General features: G+C 47.7%; 1 protein-coding gene across 3 annotated transcripts in view; it reads right to left on the reverse strand.

Moving 5' to 3' along the window:
* The window catches only part of SYNGR1 (synaptogyrin 1), a 35,567-nt gene extending 30,407 nt beyond the window's left edge, over window positions 1–5,160 (reverse strand). The window contains exon 1 of one of the 3 annotated variants that reach the window (XM_006262363.3): window positions 4,934–5,153. In XM_006262363.3, coding sequence (XP_006262425.1) covers window positions 4,934–5,032 — 99 coding nt within the window. In that variant the 5' untranslated portion in view covers window positions 5,033–5,153. Of the gene's footprint in view, window positions 1–4,933 lie in introns of all 3 variants that reach the window. The other 2 variants (XM_006262364.4, XM_014607793.3) reach the window with 2 other exon arrangements.
* Between the last annotated feature and the right edge of the window lie 15,541 nt (window positions 5,161–20,701).

The following is a 20,701-nucleotide window of genomic DNA, read 5'->3' on the forward strand; positions in this document are numbered from 1 at the left end:
ACATGAAGGAGAGCTGCTTTCATTACCCTCAGCTGGACAATTCCCCAGAGGGGTAGTGCTCACACATGTTGGAGGGGACTGTTTGTCCTACTGTGTAGCAACTTCGTGTTTGCTGTTTTCTCCAAGCAGCTGCTCTTGGAAACACCCAGGATCAAGTTACCTACCTCACCCTATTTCTAAAACGGAGACATGACCAAGCTGCTTGTGTGTTTTTAAATTGAATAGTGTTTTGGTCCCTGGAATTAAACATTCCCGGGGAATGGAAAAGCCCTGAACAATAAGCAATACACTTGATCTCAAGTACCATTTTATTAATTTATGGAGCCAAATTCAGAGCGTACAGGTCACATCCTTCCTCAGAGACTTACAGGGGCCCAGAAAACAGCTGATGTCAGTTTTGTGCTAGCAGATAGGAATGGCTTGGTATCCGAAAGGTAAGGATGAGGAGCACCTGGTGAGCTCAGGTTAAGTGGGAATGGGACAAAGAGTCTTTCAACTTTCAATCGCTGCTTTCAGTGAATGTCCCAGGTCAGGGCGTGACTGGATTACTCAGATGTACCCACGCTAAACTGCTGCCTACAAAGCTTCCCAGCGCTCCTAATGCTTGTGGGAACTTGAGCATGCAGCCACCGGCATTTTAACCACTGCCTCACCTAAATCTATGTGACTGTAGTAAAAAACCTAGGGCTTTATCTCCATTGGACTGCCACTGGGGCTACCACAAAGGAGGCTACACTACAAGGGGCAAAAGTGGGAGGTTCTTAGATCTTCTAATAGGAAAAAGCCCTGCTTAAACAAAAGTGGGATGGATGGGAATGGGGGAAGTACACTTTTGATGATGGCATAGAGAATGATGGTGGCATAAGGACTGGGGCAGCATAGGGCAGCATAGTGACCAGACAGGAACTTGGAACACATGGCTTTTATTTTCAGCCCTGCTCACTCACCAGGTGAAACAGGCAAGTTACCTAAGTTCTCTTTGCCCCAGTTTCCCTGCTGGTAGCACAGAGGTACTAATTAATTAACATGCTGGAGGTTATTTAACTAAATTGCTAAGGGAGCAGAAAGTGCTACTGGTGTCTGGCTGCAGCCTGTGTGAAATGGGTTGGGTGCCTTGGTCTTGCTATCAACAGACAAGTCCCCACATTACTACACAGCTCCACATGCACAGACAAAGCCAAGTCTCAACAGAGAGGCAGAGTTTTATCCAGGTGGATGGATATCAATGGAGAACAGTGCCTGTGCTGTCACCGCAGCTATAAACTGTGGTAGGGAAAGAACTCTGTTCTACAGGGCAGCTGAGCCAACACCTGTCACCAGCCCCAAATTCATCTAACTTTTCACCAAGTGTAAAGAAAGAACCCTAAATTGTTGCCCACTTGCTACTAGTTCCCATTCCCCTGCATCTTTGGAGCTGCTGCTCTCACTGTCAGAAGCACTCTGGATATCTGAGCTTCCTCCCTACAGTGCCCAGATGGATATTCCAGCATTCAGAAGGTGACATGGTTGCACCTTATAGACTAACTGAAGCAGAGTATATACATATATACAGAGTACAAGCTTTCATGGGCTGAAGCTCACTTCATCAGATGCTGTGAAAGGATCTGCACAAAGTGGTATAAGAATGAGAAAGACATCTGACCACAAAAAGAAGAGAGAAGAAATGCCAACATCTCCACAAGGCACAAGCCCCCTGCATTGCAAACTTATCACCAGAGGCTTCTCTTTAATGAGAAGCAACAGATAGGATCTTCTAGGACCCCTACTATGCTTCATCCATTAAAGGCAGCACCCACCCATGCTAGACTGCAAGCATCAGCAAGAAGGCACCAGCTCTCAATCAGTGTTGGTGTAGTGCCACACACACCAATGGTGCTTCACATCAGATACTGGGAAAGCACAGCATGACCTTAGTGCAAGGTCATGCACAGCAGGACTAAACCCAGTAAGTTCTTCTGTAAGCTGGGAGGAAGTTTATCAGTTGGATGTGAATGAGGAGGAAAAACACTTAAGTGTGCTAGCTACTTACAGGATGAGCCCCAACAGGATGTACCCATGAAAAAGGCAAAAGTAGGATGTCAGAAGGGGTATTTCCAATAGAGAGAAAGGGACATATTAATACCACTGTCTAAGACATGGCTGAGATCTCATCTGTGTACATTTCTGATTGCCCATGTTCTGGAATGGCAAATGCAAATTGGCGCTGTTACAGGGAAGGGTTACTCAGGTGACAAGGGGAATGGGAAGCTTATCTTAAAGAAGACCAAAATTACCTAGCTTGTTTAGTTAAGCAAAATGAAGGCTGAGAGAGAATCTGACCGCTGCACCCATAATACATCAGGCAGGCTCTCCTTGTTGACCCTTGGTATTGCTATTTGCAATGAAAGTCAGTCACGAATGGATGAATCCCATTCTATCCTATCTCAAGGTCAATCAGAGAGCTGGCAATCACACAGGTGCAGATTGGCTTAGCTTTATTGTGGACACCCAAGGTAGCCTGCTGTAGCTAGGGAACCATTGTGGAGCAAGTATGAGAAGGAGCCAGTAGGGTTTTTGGAGCAGAAAGAAGCTCCTAATAGAAACCATTGTGGTTTTGTGGTCAAATGTCTTTCAACTTCCCAGGGAAGTGGTCCTCGCCCCTACCTTGGGCATATTCAAGAGGAGGTTGGACGATCACCTGTCTGGGGTCTTGTGAACCCAGCATTCATTCCTGCCTGTGGCAGGGGGTCAGGCTAGATGATCTGTTCAGGTCCCTCCTGATCCTAGCTACTATGAAACCATCTCTTGCTTTATCTCCCTCAAGCCTTTGGGAAGCTAGAACCCTGCAGTATCGGAGTGAAATCATAGCTACAGAAAAAAAGAGGAAATTCTGCCTTAGAGGCTGGGGGTGTAAAAGTCCTTGTAGGTCATGTCATGTCCAGCCTCCTTGGGCACCATATTCTCCACCACTGGGGCCAGGTCATGCAGGCAAGGATGCTTCCACTACCCTTACAACAGATTTCATTAGCAGTTGCATGCCAGGAGATTTACCAGAGAAACCCCTTTCCCTCACTCAGTTAATGATCCTGATGTACAGCTAAATAGGCCCAGACAGACAGACCACATTAATCATGCCCAGAGCTATCTCCAGGCTATCTACCACCCTCTCTCCTTCTGACCCCCCTCCCAGGCACATGCAATCAGGCAGAATGGGCATCTTGTTTGACAAAAACAGATTATGCCTATTGGAGGAACGAGCACCTCCATGTGGGTGCGCAGCAGGGCTGGGGCAACAGGCTGGCCAGCCTGGTCACACATGTCACCCCTAAGTCACCTTCCCTTTGGATTGTTTTCTGCATGCATTATTTTGCTTAAAACAGGGAGCTGCTGTGGGGCAGCTAGGGTGTACATGTGTTTGTGTGCACACATACCCTGTTGTGTGTACACGTGTGTGCATGTGCCCCCTCACGTGTGTGTGTGTACATACACACATGTCCTCTCCTACCACATTCCCCTTCATGCTGTTGGTCCCCTTCTCCTTGGAGTCCCAGCTGAGACCTCAAATCTCCCTCCCTCTAGCTCTGTTTGCAGCTTGCTCCCTTAATCCCAATGACCTTCTTGCCAGAGACCCAGCCATGGGATCAGCGTCACAAGATGGAAGACTCCCCCCCTCCCCTTACACACCCAGGGAAACAGGCTGCAAGGACCTCTCCCTCTTTCCCTGCTGCTAACCTCCCTCCCCCTTGACCCAAACCCCAACAAATGAAGGAGGGTGATGGGGGAGGAATTAAATGCAAAGGGGATGTTAGGGTAGACAGGAGGATCAAATGCAGAATCCCCCATAATCTTTTACAACTAACTCCCACCCTCATGGCTCTGATCAGCTCGTCCAGCCAGCAGTAGCAGGACTTACCAGGGCACATGTTTGGAGGCTGAAGAAGAGAAAAACAAGCTAAAATGCAGAATCATCTTGATATTTTTGCATGTCTCCTCACAACATTTCTTCTCCCTGCACCTTTAACTACATCCATCTCTGCCCTGAAACTACTCTTGCTAAAATGAACAATGGAAAGGACACAAGGTTTTGTTGTTGTTTTTTTTTTTGGGGGGGGGGGGGCTGGGGAGCAGCCCCTATAATCCTTTCCTGCCCTTCCCCTCAGTTCACCCCCTGGATTGGGTTCTCTTCTGGATCACGTCCCACTGCTCACTGCTGTCTGCAGCCCTGTCCCTGGGGGTTTGCTCCAGGGCTTGTGCCCCACCCTCGTCCCCACTCTGCCTGCGTCCCACCCCGCTGACTGGGAATGCAAAGCAACCTGAGCTGGGGTTTCCATGAGAACACACCACCACCACGCCTGCCTGCCTCCCTACCTTAGAGGTCACTTCGCAGAGACAGCTTCCCTCTCCCCACTTTGATGTCGGGGGGGGGGGGGGGGGGGGGGAATATTCCAGGCCCAGGAGGAGGAGGAGGGGGGAAGGGAGGAAAGCAACTCCCTGGCCCTTCAAATGCTGGGCAAGCTGCCTTCCTCCTCCGGCTGGCTCGCACCCACCCACAAAAGGAAGGACATTCCCCCGCTGTTCAATGTCTCCCAGTCAAGTTCTACTCACAGCTACCCCGTGAGTGCCAGACATACACACACACGTGCACACACAGAGGCACGCACACACAAATGGCCAGATGTACACAAGCCCACGCATGCCAGATGCATGCGCACACAGACACACACAAATGGAGAGATGCACACGCACACACACAGACACGTGCACAAGTGGACAGATTTACACACACACGCGCACGCGACCAGCTGCATGCGCGCACAGACACATGCACAAATGGACAGATGCACACACACACAAATGTAAGGATACACACGCAGAAGCTGATGCACACACGCGCGCGCGCGCACACTGAGGCGCGAGACCCGCAGCCGCCGCCCGGGGCCCTCCCGCCGCTCACCCAGGAGACGAGGCGCAGGGCGGTGTGCGGCTGCCGGACGAAGGTCTGCGGGTCGAAGGCGCCGCCGGCCTTGCCCGCCCCGTACGCGCCCCCCTCCATGCTGGGGCTGCCCCGTGGCGCCGCGCGCGCCCCTGCCTCCTCCTGCTGCTGCTGCTGCGGCTGGCGGCGCCCGGCTGCAAGGAGGACGCTCGCTCGGGCTCGGGCTGGGGCGGGAGGCGGGGGAAGGCGCGCGCCTGCGTGCACGGCTTGGCCCGCGCTGGGCTGGGGGGTCCGCCTGGCTGCGGGCTACGCACCGCCGCTTCCTCCCCCCCCCGCACCTGGCTGTGGGGCTCCCACTTGGCTTCACCCACTTCTCCCAGCACCGCTCCCCTCGGGTGAGGTGGGCCTGCCCGATGCAACACGAAGAGGGTGTTTCCGATGCTCTGAGACCCCCCAGCTGAGGGGCGCCTGCAGGACAAGCTTCCCTCCCTGCTGGTCACTAGCCAGGACGCAGGCCAAGGGCGTCTGCGTGCCCTCTGTGGTGGTAGGGCCTTGCCTGGAGACAAAGGGACTGGGTCGGGCTCCCCGAGGCCCAAGTGGGCTCCTCATTCCCGGCTCCGTGTTCAGGAGCCACCTCCAGTCTCCCGGAGCACTTGGGGGAGCTGAAACTCAAACTCTTCACTCAGCTCATTCCTCACGGCCTTTCACTGTGGAAAGAGCAGCTTTGACTAAGGAGCCAGCTGTGGCCTCATCAGATCCCAGCCTTTGGCAGCAGTGGCATAAAGGAGCAGGAAGGGGAGTGCAGCGGCTGCTAGAACAATTTTTTCCAACTATTTGAGTTGGTCTAATACACGATATCAGGTTTACCCAAAGAACCGTGGCTGCTAGGAGTAATCACAGCCTCCTCCCCCTTGCAGCCTCCAGCCCTGGGACCTGCTTTGGGCAGGAGGGAAGCAGCGGGTGATGTTTCCTGCTCTGGCTGCAGAGCAGCCAACTGGCAGCTCCCAGGAATCTGTTTTGATGGAGTTGCAGACCTGGTGCTCAGGCAGCCAGGGCAGGTGGGAACCATCCCTGTTAGAAACGGAGTCAAAAAAAGGATGATGTGTGTTTGCGGCACACCCTTGGGCTTTTAACAACCACAGTGGGCTGGCACTCGGCTCAGGTGCATAGCTGCACTGTATACACCAGTGCTCAACCTCCAGGCGACAGACCTGATCCAGCCCACAAAGCCATGTCATCTGGCCCACAGGTCCGAGGGGGAAAGGTGGCAGCGTTAACTGGTAATAGCCCTATGTTGCACTGACACCTGTGGTCTGTGCATGGATAGCATCATTTTGACTCCCTCTGAGTGGGCTCAGATGACAGAGTCCTGAATGTGCCAGTGGCTGGTCCAGCATGAACAAATCACGAGCGAGGCCCTAAAATGATGAGATGATAGGGGGTGGGATATTTTACTGACCTTTAGGTCAGTGCTTTACGTTTTCAAGCATCTCTGTGAAACCATGAAGGCTAGAAATACACTTTTTAAAGACCAGTAGCTAAGATTTGCAGCCATCTCATGCCTTCAGGAACTGTGGCTTTCAGAGAAACATCAAATACGATGAGATTCAAAAACACCATGAGAGTTGGCAACATTGCTGATCTATACTGGAATTCCCACCACTGTTGCCACTGGGGGGACTGGAGAGGTAGAAAATATTAAAGGAAACAAATTAGACACAGGTCTGACTTGCCCACATGAGACTTGCCCTGATTCTCCTTTTTGAACATACTGATTTTATGGCACTCCTGCTGGCTTCAGTAGACTTACTCCTAAATTACGCTGGTATATTGGAAATCAGAAGCTTTTATAATCCTCTGTCCCTTGCTGGGTTAACTGCTTTGTTTTTCTCTCTCTTGTTCACCTTGCCTTTCTCAGCAGTGCCGCCTCCTTTTTCTTCCCCTATCCAGTACCCTCTGTATTCTAATTGCTGCTTTCTATTTAAAAGCTCTGCTTTCTGCAGTCCTTTCACAGCATCTGATGAAGTAAACTCGCTACTTACAAAAGCTGATGCATCTCTGATTTAGTCTATAAGGCTCATATCTACCTGATTTCAGACTAACATGGCTAACTACCTTTCCCAATTAGTTTTTAACATGTTTTTTTTCCAGCTTTATCAAATCCAGGAAGCTGAAACTGTCAGGAGTCTGTGCGCGTTACCTGGGGTAAATACCACAGCCATCTTTTTTTACCCATCAAAGCTCTGTTTTCCTTTTCATTCTTGCTCCCCTACACATACATGTTTGCTGGAATATTTGTTTTTATTCCTTGATATCAGTTTTCGCTGCTGTACAGAATAAATCCAGAATCCCACGTGAACACACAATTCGATCTGTTGCAGATAGTTCAGGCTGAGCCCATGCCAACAAAAATGCAAACACAGCCTACCAAAAGTAAACCTCCCATTTCTCAAGAGAATTGTCCAGTGTTAACCCACAACCTCAGTAAAAAACCTGGGGAAACAGATGTTGCAATGTGCCCTGAAGATGAGCAAGCTAGGGGTTGTTTAATTTAGTTTCTTCAGATATGTGGGCTCTGCCTCTTCAAATATGATGAGTGCCTGGTTGGAGGGGGTTGAAATTGTAAGATATTTTCTTAGCTCTGCATGGGGGAAAGCAAGAGTCATGTGAAGGGTAAGATGGTAACTGCTTAGCCTGTTTTGTATTTTGATTAGCCCCAGAGCTGCTTTATCAGCTGATTCAGCCAGTATTAGCCTCTTTATTACCAAGGTGTGTTCTGGACATCCAAGCAAGTAGGTGATCCACCTGGGCCAAACGGGCAATGTCTGCTTTAAGTTCTGTAACCAAAATCCATTCTGACAGTGGGCTGGTCTTGTTGCTGCTAAAGACAATGGCAAAACTTGCCCTGACATTAGTGGGAGCAGAACTGATGTACAACTGTACAAAGCAGAGATACTCCTATACACATCTATATCGCAAACCATGGAACATGCAGGGATCTGTGTTACTCAGTTACTGAATTTGGAGCAACCTGTGAGTTACTGGAAGCATTTAAGTAAACCCCCAATACAGCTATGAAGGCACTTGGAAAGGCTGCAAAAGTTTCAAGTGTCCAGAAGAATGATTCTAAACCAGGGTGCCATGAGATCTTTTCTAGGGTGATGTAGGGTGTTGTGTAACATTAGGAGTACAAACACCTACCCATGATTCACTAAACAAACCCAGAGATTTCAAACAGGAATCCACTGTGTCAAAAACACTCTGACCTGTTGTCATCTTTCTGACTACTTTGCAACAGAAGAATTGCTCTACTATTTTTCCATAGTCAACAAATGGCTAAAAGCTGGCATTTTCTGAGGTGTGCCTTTTGTTTAAAAAGGTTGAGAATCACTGGTCTGAAATATAAGATTCACTGAATTTAAAGATAAGAAGTCCCCAGGTAAAGAGGAGATTGTGATGCTAGATGAACGTTTGAAACATCACAGCATTTTGGATGAACAGCTCTGCTTGCTTTGGAACTGGTCGACTTTACACTGTGCAAAACAGCTTCAGAGGGTGACCATGGAGGAAGGACAGTGATTATTCGTTGCTCCATGCTGCTGAATTCAACTAGGTGTGCAGGAAAGTTGGCTGGGTGACTTATCTACTGTGCAGTAAGAAGCATGTCCTCCAGATAATACCTATGCACCAACTCATATTTCTTTTTAGTAGGAATATTGTAGTAGTGCTCCATTGGAAACACACTTAACTCCCATGGAAAAGATGATTCTGCTACAGCTTGGATCCCTTTTTGCAGTGGTCTACATCCTGAATCATTCCTCAAGATCTCTGTGCAGCAGGTACCTCCTTCATGTAGGTCTTCCTCTTGCCATGTGGAAAGGGGTTTCAGCTGCCCCTGTGGCACTCCCACTTTTCCTTTGGATGCTGTATAGGTCTGGGCTCTCTTAGGGGAAGTAGGCAGGAGCTGGGTGATCTGTGATGGGAGTAGGCAGACTCATCTCCTCCAGTTCTACAGAGTTCATCCAGGAAAGATAATATCTGGGATAATATCTGGGTCTTTACTCTGCTTCCTAGGGAACAGCCATGATGAAGAGTGCTTGGTATCTGGCTTATAACTGAAGTAGGTTTCAAGAGCCAAATGTGTGCCACTAGGGCAGGGGTGGGCAAAATGCAGCCCAGGGGCTGGATGTGGCCTGCCAGGCCATTCTATCTGGCCAGCAGGGCCCTTAAAATTTAGAAAATTAATATCTATCTGCCCCTAGCTGCCTATCATGCAGCCCTTGATGGCTTGCCAAAATTCAGTAAGCGTCCCTCTGCCCAAAATAATTGCCTGCCCCTGCACTAGGGGCTAGAGTTCATGTCAGGGTGGTGGGCCTCTGCAAAGATGGATCCCCTGCAGGTTCTTTGCCAGGTCAGAGATGGGCCCTGATGCCTTCTCCCCAGGATGCAAAACCCAGCTAATGACAGGGAAGTCTGTAAAGGGATTTTCATGCAGATTTTCATTGTTTCTCCCTGTGAGTTTTACTTGGTCTGCAGAGGCCAGAGCTGCAGAGGAGAGACAGAAGGTCTCTAAGAGATTATTAAGCCTGTATAAATATTTCAATGTGCATTCCTTGAATATTTTAACACCGAATAATAGAAGAACAACTACACATCACTATACCATTCTGCTCTCAAGTACTTCAGTGCACTTGACAGCAGAATTTGGCTCTCCATGTATCCCTTGTTTTTTTCTATTTAATTAGTGTTTGCAATAACCTGATATAATAGCAGCAAGCAGCACTTACACAGCATGTTACAGGTGAGAACTCAGCCCAGAGTCCCAGCAGTAGACATTCCATTTGGCTTTGCACCAACACAAAGTGCCCACAGCTCTCACTCCATGGCAGGGGGCTGTTGTCAACCATTATGACCTCAAAAGCAGGGCACTAGCAGAGCAGCCCTATTTCTTGACAGAACATACCCACATAGCCTTACTGGCAGGAGATCAGACCTCCCAAGTGCAATTTAAAGCCTCCTTCCCTTGGCAAAATTCCCAGGGAGATTAGCGGGTAAACACCACCTGTCCTGTCCTATCCTATCCTGTGAGTGAATATCCTAGGACACTGCAGCCTACATGGTGCAGGGACAGGTGATCTGAAACCCTCTGCATCAACACTGGTATAAATCAAACCTCTTCTCTCTTGAGCAACCTGAATCTATTGGCTTTTATTACTCACTACAAATCTATTTATCATCTGAACATTGCAGGGCTGGGCTTTGTTCAGCTGTTTACTTTTTCCCCTAAGAAGTTAATTACAGTTCTTTTATACAATATTTATTACCTTGTTCAACTTCACTGGCTTTGGTTTGCTTATGAAATGCACAGAATCTCTGTACACCACAGCAAGTGCTGTGGGTAGTAGCATAAGGCAAGAAGTAGTGTCATAGGCTCAAGGTATCTTGCTAGTTGTGCTAATGCCTTATTGGGAGTTTAATTTCTCAGATCCCAAGGTTGGGCTGGTCTGGAGGCTCTCAGCTAAGCTGGACTCTCAGGTTGACTGGACCAGATTGATCACAGGTGTTAATTTATGTCAATCAATTTATACCAGGTCGGGCATTGGGCCATTTGATTATGCTACTGATTTCTCAGTGTATATTTGTCTGACTGAGAAGGTGGGTGATACTTAGTCATTTTGAATTTCAGGCCATAAGGCTGATCATTTTGAAGATTTAACTTTTAAAGATTAGGAAGACTGGATCAAACTGGGCTGGGATCATTGAGATATCAGGCATCCTCCTACAGATGTTTTTCTCAGCCTCGCTTTCCCCAGACAGGCATTTCCCCCCAGGGATGATTTCTTGTCTGACCTCCCAGTTGATTATTTGATCTGCCTTTTAAGTTAAGCAGCTGAGACCAGCCCAGGGCCAGAAGTAGTGAGGCAGCAGCAGCCAGCTGCGTGATGTACTTGTTACCTTTTGCTAACCCTCATCAGCCAAACTGCCTTCATCTCACCTGACCCCTACATCTAAACCTCATCAAGATCTATGGGGATTTTTTTCCTCCAACAAATGAATCTTTATCCACACTCCTGTGATACTACATTTTTTGTGGCTGGGGGATAGCAACACTCCTATGTGCGTTGATTTAATTGGTGATGGGGTGCTGATATTTTTTCTTATACACAATGCTTTAAAAAATCAGAATATTTTCAGTAAGTTTGGCCTTTAAATTATGTTTTAATCATTGAGGCACTTCAGTTGTGAGTTGGAAATATTCCAAGAGTTACAACTCTGAAATGTCTGATTTATATTGTTGGCTGTTTTCCTGATTGACACCCATTCTGACCTTGAGTGTTTGTCCTTTGCCTCAGGATGGCAGATACTGAGATCTTAAAGACAAAATTCCCAGTGGAAGAGAAACCAGTAATATAGAACCCAGCACATTCTAAATGAAACTTGCTTTATTTATGTATACCCCAGTTCTAGTATGGGATTGTTATACAGCCATAGGTGCTGTCAGGAATCTCAGCTCAACATCAATGCCTGGTTTGCAGTCAGAATCTCTGCTTCAAGAACTGAGTCTTATCAGAGACCATGACAGAGGATCTTCTACCCATCATTTTGTGTTACCAAACTTTACAACAGAAACATTTCTTCCAAGGCTAAGAAATTGTTCTCACTTTAAGAAAAAAAGAATCTGGGAGTCTCTGGGTAACACTGCCACCCCCATGCCAATCATATGCAGATCATATAGGGGACATTTTAAATTGTCATTACATTTGCTACAAATAGCACTTTTTTTACATTTTCTTTACAGCATGCTAATAGCTCTTTACAGCATGGTACGGTATCTATACTAGAGTTTCCACTATCATTTCCATAAATAGAGCTGCGTTAGTGCTAGCAGCAGTGATTTTTTTTAACTCTAAGACCTGGTGTAGACATGGCACCATAATGATCCATGTTTGCATGAATCAACATGTGGACGCAACAGTGTATTTTGGTCTCTTGGTTGTAACAGAAGGTCTGGGATTTCTTTCCTTGTCCGTATACTGACAGACCAGGGCAGCAGCCTGGGGTTGGGTGTCAGCTTGCTGATGAGTCACATGCCTTGGTTGTGAGCAGAGCTAGCCAGGAATTCTGATTTGCATCCCATCAGCTCTTCCTGTGGTGGTCTGTGACTTGGGACCACCCCATGACTAGCCCCTGCTCTGGATGAGGAGCAAAGTGCCTATGTGGAGAACTGCAGCTATCTCAGCAACTGTTTAGCAAATCAGGTTTAAAAAAATGGCTACTTAGAAAGGTACTAACACAATTTCAAGTCTAGGCAGATCTAAGAGAGAGTTTCTTAACTTCGGCCCTATCTGATTTCCCTCTGCCAAGGGGGAGTTAATAATTTATCTCCTATCCTCCAGTTCCTAATTAATAACTGTTCAAGTTGCCACTCAGATCTATTTTGCCAGCAGAATGAACAGATGCCTTATCAGAAACCCATGCATGAACAAATTGTTGACATGCCAGCCTTCATCTTCCAGTGATATGACCTGCTTTAGGGAGCTGGTTTGTAGGCTAGCAATGCCAGGAAACAAACAAAGAATGATAATGTTGGAGGTGTATGCATTACATTTTCTTATGAAGAGACAATCTGTAGCATAACTAGGTGTTCCAGCAGGGCATCAGCCTCAGACACTGACTTACAGGGGGGCACCAGAATAAAGACTCCTTGGGCAGGCTGTGCTGTGGCAGGCCCTGCAGCCTAGGTGTAGGGGCACCACACTGTTGATGTAGCAACAGCCGGGGGGGGATGTAAATCCTGTAGTGCAGCCATCAGAACAGCAGAGACTTCCTATGGTTGAGGAAGGGTGATTGCACCCAAAATCTTGCTAAGAACTTGTTTCCAACTATTCAGATGGTCTAATAAAAGATATCACATCTAACCAAAGAATCTTGTTTGCCTGTAGCGCAGCCATCAGTTTTCTTTTCACAAAATTACCCCACTGCTCATTGCCACGGCCAAAGGAAATCATTGGTACTTGGCAGCATGGGGCAACTGGTAGCAAGCAGAGGTGGTGAATACAGTAGAGCAGTACAAGAGTGGGGCATAAACCTACCAAGTTTGAGAAATGCTGAGCCAGGGAGCTCAAAACTTAATAGTTATGCCTTTGGATACAATAGTTTCCATAATTAATCTGCAGATAGATTCTATGATTGACATCATATTTAGATTCCCTTTCCCTGAATAATTTTAACACATATGATTTTTTTGTTACTGTTTAATAGCTATAAAACAGTATTATGTAGTGGTGGTCATAGTGGAAAACTGTTTAATGCCTCTTGCTATGCTAGAAAGGCAGGTGTCTAAATCCAGCTCCTGGCTTGTGCCAAATGCCATTCTCAGTCAACACAGCTGTACAAGGGTACTTAGCCACTTGAGCCAGGGAACCAAAGGCAGCCAGATGTGATGGTAGCCACATCACTCCCTTCTATAGCTTTAGCTATAGAAACTGGTATGCCTTAACTATGCTTGTCCTGTGGACTATGAGACTCCAAAGGACCTTTGACCTTTCTCACGCAAAGGTCCTAACTGAATTCCAGGTCAGGAATTCCAGGAAAGGGGAGAGGTATTATTTACATCTTTTTAAATTGTAAGAGATGTTCAAATGCTAAAATAATGGGGATCAAAAAAAAAAACTAGATCAATTTTATCATATCAAATTCTCAGTAATCTATGAGGGGGATTTTTTTTGTTGTTTGTTTGTTTGTTTTACAGCACCTGAGCCCTATGTGCTGTGTCTCTGCAAAATATGAAGAACATTAGTCAAACTGCTTTTGAGTTCCAGGCGATTACAATTTACCATCAAGCTGGAGGCATTTGGTAGCGCCTCCAGTAGGTAAGTATTAAAACCAACTTCCTTGAGAGTCCCTGCATGCATGCCCCTAACTTTTCAAAAGAAAAATAGTTTTATCTAACACTAATGCTAACACTAAAGGTCTCATATATCCTGGAAGTATGAAGGAAGTAATCAGACTTTTTTTTTTAAGTTAGCAATGCCTGAAAATGACACAGGGACATTCAGTCAAAATTAAGGTTCTTTTAGAAAATATAAGGTAAGGATTATGTACAGACATTTCTTTATGAGACTGCCTGTTTTGTGGGTATACTACACTACCTTCCCTTAATTGTTCAATTTCCATACTCTTAAGTGGTTAGTATTTCCAAAATAACATTTCTTGATGTGCTCATGCTTGTGTAGAGCTGACCTAGATTTAAAACTTCACAAAGGATTTATTATGTTAAGTGCTTAGGGTTGCACAGCTTGAAGAGTTAATTTAAGAAAGGATTTGCTGACTTGTTTAAGATTTTTTCTTATATACGGAATTCAGGATTTGGTCCTGTGAAGATGTTTCTTGAAAACAAAATATGAGTATAATCAAGGAAGAGAAACAAATTAATCTGAGCTGTTTTATGGAATACTTTCAAGCTGCAGCAGTTCCCCATATCAAACCCTATAGGTAAATCATGTCAGGAGCACATTGTAATTTTATAACAACTTCTGAAAGCTCCTGCCTTTGGAATAATGCTTTCATTTGTCAGGGTTTGCACCTTTTAATCTCACAAGACAATTTAATTTGAGTCATGACCTTATAGATGACATTGCATAAAGCTTCCCATCACATGCAGAATCACAGTAATATAATTTCTTCAATTCCAGCAGCAGTTTCTGGCTCTGCCTCAGTTTCTCCATTCTCATGTAAGCTGCCAGGGAATGCACCAGCTGTCCGTGTCAATGGACTTTCCCCAAGGACCAGTCCTCCCTTCTCTTTTCTAAGGGGCATATTTATTGTTCAAACATAATTCAAGAGACAGCAAAGAAGATAAACTAGGTCCCTACTGCTTAGCGCTTCCAAAGGTGTCTGCCTCACCATGCTTCTGCTACAGCATGTGTCCCCAGCTGGGGCTTTCACTTAGATGAGACAGCAGGAAGAGCAAGAGAGCATGTAACAAAGAGCATAGCGTAAAGGGAGAGGACAAGGAATAAGAGACACAGAATTAGAGGAGGTCTTCACTTATTAATTACCCCATTCAAATGGGAAGAGGCTAAGAAGCTCTTGTGAAGGCAGAACCAACACCCAGACCTTCTTTGCCCAAACACTTTAGACATTCCAGAGGTTTAAAATACTCTTTACTCCTCACCACGACGCACACATTGACAGACAGCTGTCACATAGGATAGAATCACATCATTAAGCAAGAGAGAGCTGACAGCACTTTCTCTGTGTTCTTCCTCCATTTTCAAATATCAGCCCAGCTCTCCTGCCTCTCTCTCATTCTGCCCTGTATTCCCCCACCTCAGCAGTTCCCATTTCACCTTCTTCCTTGTGTCTTTTCTCTGGCTTCCCACTACACTATACCTTCTTCCTGCTTTCCCTCATTCTACATTTGCTTAATTTGTAGATGGATTCATAAAGGAAGGTGTGGCCACCATATTCTTATTTATTCTCTAAATCAGGACGTCAGAAGTGAACACCTTGTGTTTAAACCACCCATTATCACTGGGACCTTACAAGCACCTACCTCATGCCATTAGGCTCCTCCCTCAAAATCAGGGCTCAAATGTTAGTGGAAGGAGGCCTTTTATACATAAAAGGCTGAAAACAGGTAAGCCATTGCACATCCCCTATTTTATTCACTGACAATAATGGAGAATGCAGAGAGGTAGAGCACAATGAAGACTGTGCAGGCCATCTTGGCCTGCCTCACTGCAGTGCTTCTAGATAACACAGAAAATGACTTCCTTATTCTCATGCAGCTTTGGAATCTTTCATGTAGAGTGAGTCCTGTGGCCTCCAATCCATACCTGCCTGGACCCTTACTTTTATTTTCACTGACCACCATAAACCTTAGCATGTCAGTGGGGAAGTGGACATCTTTGAAGACTGAGGTTGCAGGGCCCTTGAAGCGATTGCTCAAGGGGACCTGAGTAGTGGGGAGGACAGAAGTGATGGCATCTAAGGTATTATCCTCAGAGGCAGGATACCACATGGACCTCCCACGATAGAAGATGTGGGTGATTCCATACTCCATCAGCAGCACTGACATGCGGAGGACCTCCAACATCCCATCGAGCAATCCAAAGAAGAGTGAGAAGCCTGCCTGCCTCATGGCTCTCCACACCACAGTCTTCCAGGCCTTTTTGTTCTCCTGGTAAAAGGCAACCAGCCAATGGTAGACCCACTGCCTCATGGATGACAGGAATGCCCAAGCTTCTTGCTTTAGCTGCTGCATCATCTGCATGGTGCATCCTCTAGCACAATGCAGCAGGGCAATGATTAAGTAAAGACAAAAGTCTTTGACTGTTGCCAGGAACTGCCACAGGGCTTTGCTTGCTAGCATCTCAGCCCAGAGCTTCTTGCACAGAATGAAGAATAAAGCAACCCCCACTTCCAGACTATAGCGCCACAGGATGAAGAGCCCAGTTATGTGGGTGATGACCCACTGAGAGGCTAGGTGTGTGATCACAGTGAGGGGGCGGATCAGTGGCTTGTAGATGTTCATAAGGATGGATGTCAAGAAGTAGAGTAGCACCAGGTGGACTTGAGTTAGCTCCCAGCTCATTCTGCTGTCTGTCTTGTAGTCTTCTCCCTTGTTGGCGCATGGGGACCCAGCCTCCTTGTCTCTGCTCTTTACTGTTCTCAAACTCCAGCCCCTCCGATGTAAAGCTGAGCTCATCTCAAGAAGTCATATCCTGCCCTGACATCTGGCCCCTACATTTGGTTAGGGATACTCCCCTCATATGACTGGGTGATGATACCATAGACAATTGCATCAGCAAGAGGTGGATTGATGGGTCATGCTTGGGGTATCCCAGGGGCTTGAAAACATAGGATCCAGCTGTGTCTAAGAGACTAGTGGTATATGTAAGTGAAGGGGCAAATGCAGTGGGGATTTTACTGAGGGCCACTTTTGGTACAGTACATTCTCCAGTGGAGGGGCTGCCACTAGTAGGATCCCTTCTGACAGGATGTAAGCCCTTGACAAGGGAAAGCTGGATTGCAGACATAGACACACACACAGACTAACGAACCACAGGACAGGGAGGACAGTAAACTTTTGTTTTTAAAATCCTTTTCCATTTAGTGAAGTGGTTTGCTAAAGAATAATGGTAGGCCATCAGAATTACCCTGGTGGGTTGTATGTGTTACACTCAGGATGACTCTGGGGGCCTTTATTTTATCTGGAGAAATATAAGAGAAGCCAAAGCCTCCAAACTACACACCAGTTTATTGGGATATTATTAATCAGGCAACATTGCCAAGAGCAGCTACGCACAGCAGAGAATACACAGACATATTCACTACCAGGTGGTGAGGACTCAAAATCAGTCCCTATGGTCAAGGAAAGTTCCAAACTCCCACACCTATGCCTTTGTGCAGAAGAGTTTTATACACTTCAGATTCAAATTTCTGTGTTCCTGCCCATTTTCCAGAGATAAGGAGCTCTTGGCCAACTGAGTAGGGAGCAGGGAAGCTGTCATGACCTGTGACCATTGTTCTTTTCTGGGTTCACTTTATTAGTATTGGGTGTGATCATCATTGGCCTGTGCATCTCAACTCCTTTGAAACTGTCCCTCAAAATCTGCCTTCTCTCATGTGCTAATCATCTTGATCCAAACTGAAGTGCTTCTGGGATCAAAGGATCTGTGAAGAGGAATGTAATGACATACCAAGCACAGCAAAAAGGAGTGACGGGCATTCAGGACTCCCCAACATAGGCAATGTGAGGTCTGCATGTTGTGCAAACTTAGGAAAAAAGAAAAGTGTATGGAGTCAAAGTAAACAAGATAAAACAGAGGCACTCCTGACCCTAAACATCACCTCTGTCTAGCTTTGTTTGGCAAATGCCTGCCCAAAAAGGAAGGCCTTACAGCAGGGATGTTAAACTCATCTGGTCCTGTGTGCCAAAATTCCAAGCAACTCTTCTTAGTATCAACTTCAATGGCTTAGTCTTTTGCGGAAAATGGAAGATGGCTGTATACCCAAGGATCTCTCTTATGGAGCACTCTTTACAGGAAGATCATGCAGGCATCCTTTTCTCTGTTTTAAAGACATTTACAAGAAAATTTGAAGGCAACAAACATCAAGCCAAACAACTGGGAGAAGATTACTGAGGGTCAAAGAGCTTGGAATCAGTGTGTTAAGCATGGAATGAAGGCTTTTGAGGAAAGAAAAGGCCCGTGTGCAGAGGAAAAGAAACCTCAGAAGGAATCCTGTATCACATTCAGGGTTGTTCAACACAAACGTCACACGTGATAAGTGTGGAAGGGACTCTCTCTCAAGAATTGGGCTCTATGGCCACAATCATAGCTGCGTAATTCCATTGTCTCATGGGACAGACAGATGCCTACTGCCTCCAGCCAGGGTGTCAGATGTGTTGCAGGGCTGGTCCACAGGTTGGAGCAGGCCCTGCCCACACTGGATCCAGAACTTGCAACAGACACTCTGGCCACTCTGGAATTGTGCTGCACATCGTGCCCGCTCAAGGCTGGTCTGAGACTTAGACTGCAGGTGGCACCTGCCCCAGGCCACCTGGGGTAGGCACTATGTGCAGTGCACATCCTGGGCTGCCTGAAGTGGGCGCCATGTACAGCACGGATCCTGGATCCTGCACATGGGGCTAGCCCAGAAGGTTACAGATGGCGCATGGGTCCACACCGAGACCCAGGGTAGTGTCACAACCCAAAGTTGTGATTTTTGTTTGTGTGCGCGCTTCGGCACCACTAAATTATTTCCCGCTATTTGTCGCTTTCTTTGCATGGTAGAGTTCTCTGCTGCAAGAGAGAACTCTGGTGCAACAGGGGATTTCCCGCCAAATTACAGCTTCTTTGCAGGGTGCATTTCTTTTGCATCATAGTGATATACGCTGCAAAGGAGCTCCTACCATTTGTATTCGGATTCGCGCCACATTATTGGCCCATTCCTAATGGAGGCACACGTGGCAGCTAGCGATTGGCTTGCTAGCCGTACAAAAGGCTTGGGTAGTTTCCGCCCAAGCTGGAGGAGGGAGGACGAGAGAGATTCCGTGTGAAGATCTCAAAGCGCTGCGGACCCTCGCGGACCCAACGCGCCTCCCCTAAGCAGGCAATAGAGGCAATAGAACCGAACCTACGGAGCTTTCGATTCTAGCCTCTCCCCGTTGCCGATCGCAATCCCAGACGTATCCCTTTCCTGTAACTTCGGACCCGCGGAGCCTGAGTAACTCCGGGGAAGCTTTTCGAACCCAACAGAACCGGACCCGCGGAGCCTGAACAACTCCGTGGGAGCAATTGAATTTGTCGTGTTCCTCTAGTGAGGATCTAAGCGGGAGCTGTGCCTGGAAACCTGTCCAGCCTACACCAATACCATCTTTGGGTGTAAGTAAACAATCTTTTAAATCAACCATTACGCCTCCGTAACTAATTCTAACTTGCGCGTGCCGAACCGCTCCGCAGTTCTCTCCAGCCCTGTGTGCCCGGGCTGCCGGCCACAGCCCGCGTGCGACAAAGACGGGCCCGACTCGCCCCCGGCTTGCACATGGCAACAAGAATGGGATCGGAATCACCGCCGTACATGGCGACAAAGGTGGGATTGGGGCTCGGCCCGCACAGGTAGCACTGGGGGCTGTTGACACCCCTGCTTTGTCACACTTCTGAATGATGATGACCAGGTTTCGGCTCAGGTACGCATCGAGGGGCTTGAACCCTGCCTTATAGGTCCTACAGGCCCCATGTTTTGTGTGTGGGTATGCTGGGGAAGGCAGCCAAGCTCCTGGGACTGCCACCTCCAGTGGCTGGAGGCAGGTGAACAGAGAGAACAGGAGGGCAGGTGGTGGTGAATGGCTGTATAGGGGGAGCCCCAGGGCCCCTCCCGCAGCACTAGGGTTACCATATTTCTGGGTTTGCCCAGATATGTCCTCTTTTTGGGCCCTCTGACCTCCGGATGGTCCTTTGAAATACGAACAAGTGTCCATTAGTGCCTCTGCTAGTCCTTTTTCAACATGGATGCTGGTAGGTAGAAGAACGTAATCTGCTGGCTTGCCTCGTGGTGAGCATATTGGGGATCCGAGTTTTCCGATTCCTGCAGAAAACCCAGTGCTGCTTGTGGTGAATAGAAGCAGGGGGCACCCCATGTCTGTGCGCGCACACATGCAAATGCACATGACCAGTGCGCAGCCAGGCAGAGTAGTGGGAGCAGCTCTGGCAGCTGGATACAGGTCAGTCTCTGGGAAGGTGGGCACTGGACTGTCCAGGGCTTGGGGACTGCCCAGGGCCCCTAGCCTGAGGCAGGGTGGGGGGGAGGGGTGGGAGAAGGGGGAGCCTTCGGGGGTGGTAGGGAGTTGCGGGGCCAAGCTGGCTGGGAGCCCCAGCCCAGGGCAGGGAAGGGAGGCATGCCACAGGCCTCCCCTCCTTGTTCCAGCCCGCGCTGAGGTGGGACTCGCTCTGCCATTGCCAGCATGAGCTGGAACTACCGGGTTGGGAGAGAGACGCACCCCCACCGTATCCTCTTTTATGGAACAGGAAACCCGGCGCCCCTGAGCAGAGCTGTGCGCGCGCGACAAGCCCGGCAGCCATGACGTCACAAAGCCTCGTGGGCCGGATGAACAGGAAGAACGCCCCCTCCCCCTGGGAAACGCCCATCGCTCGGCCCACTTCGCCTTCTCAGAAAATTTGACCCTGCCCGCGACTCATACCACCCACACGCAGCCTTTCTATCCTCGCGAAGCTTTGAGGGAGAGCCCGAGCTCATGCGCATGTGCACAGCAGGATCACG

This window comes from Alligator mississippiensis, chromosome 4, assembly GCF_030867095.1.
Source record: "Alligator mississippiensis isolate rAllMis1 chromosome 4, rAllMis1, whole genome shotgun sequence".
Classification (NCBI taxonomy): Eukaryota; Metazoa; Chordata; order Crocodylia; family Alligatoridae; genus Alligator; species Alligator mississippiensis.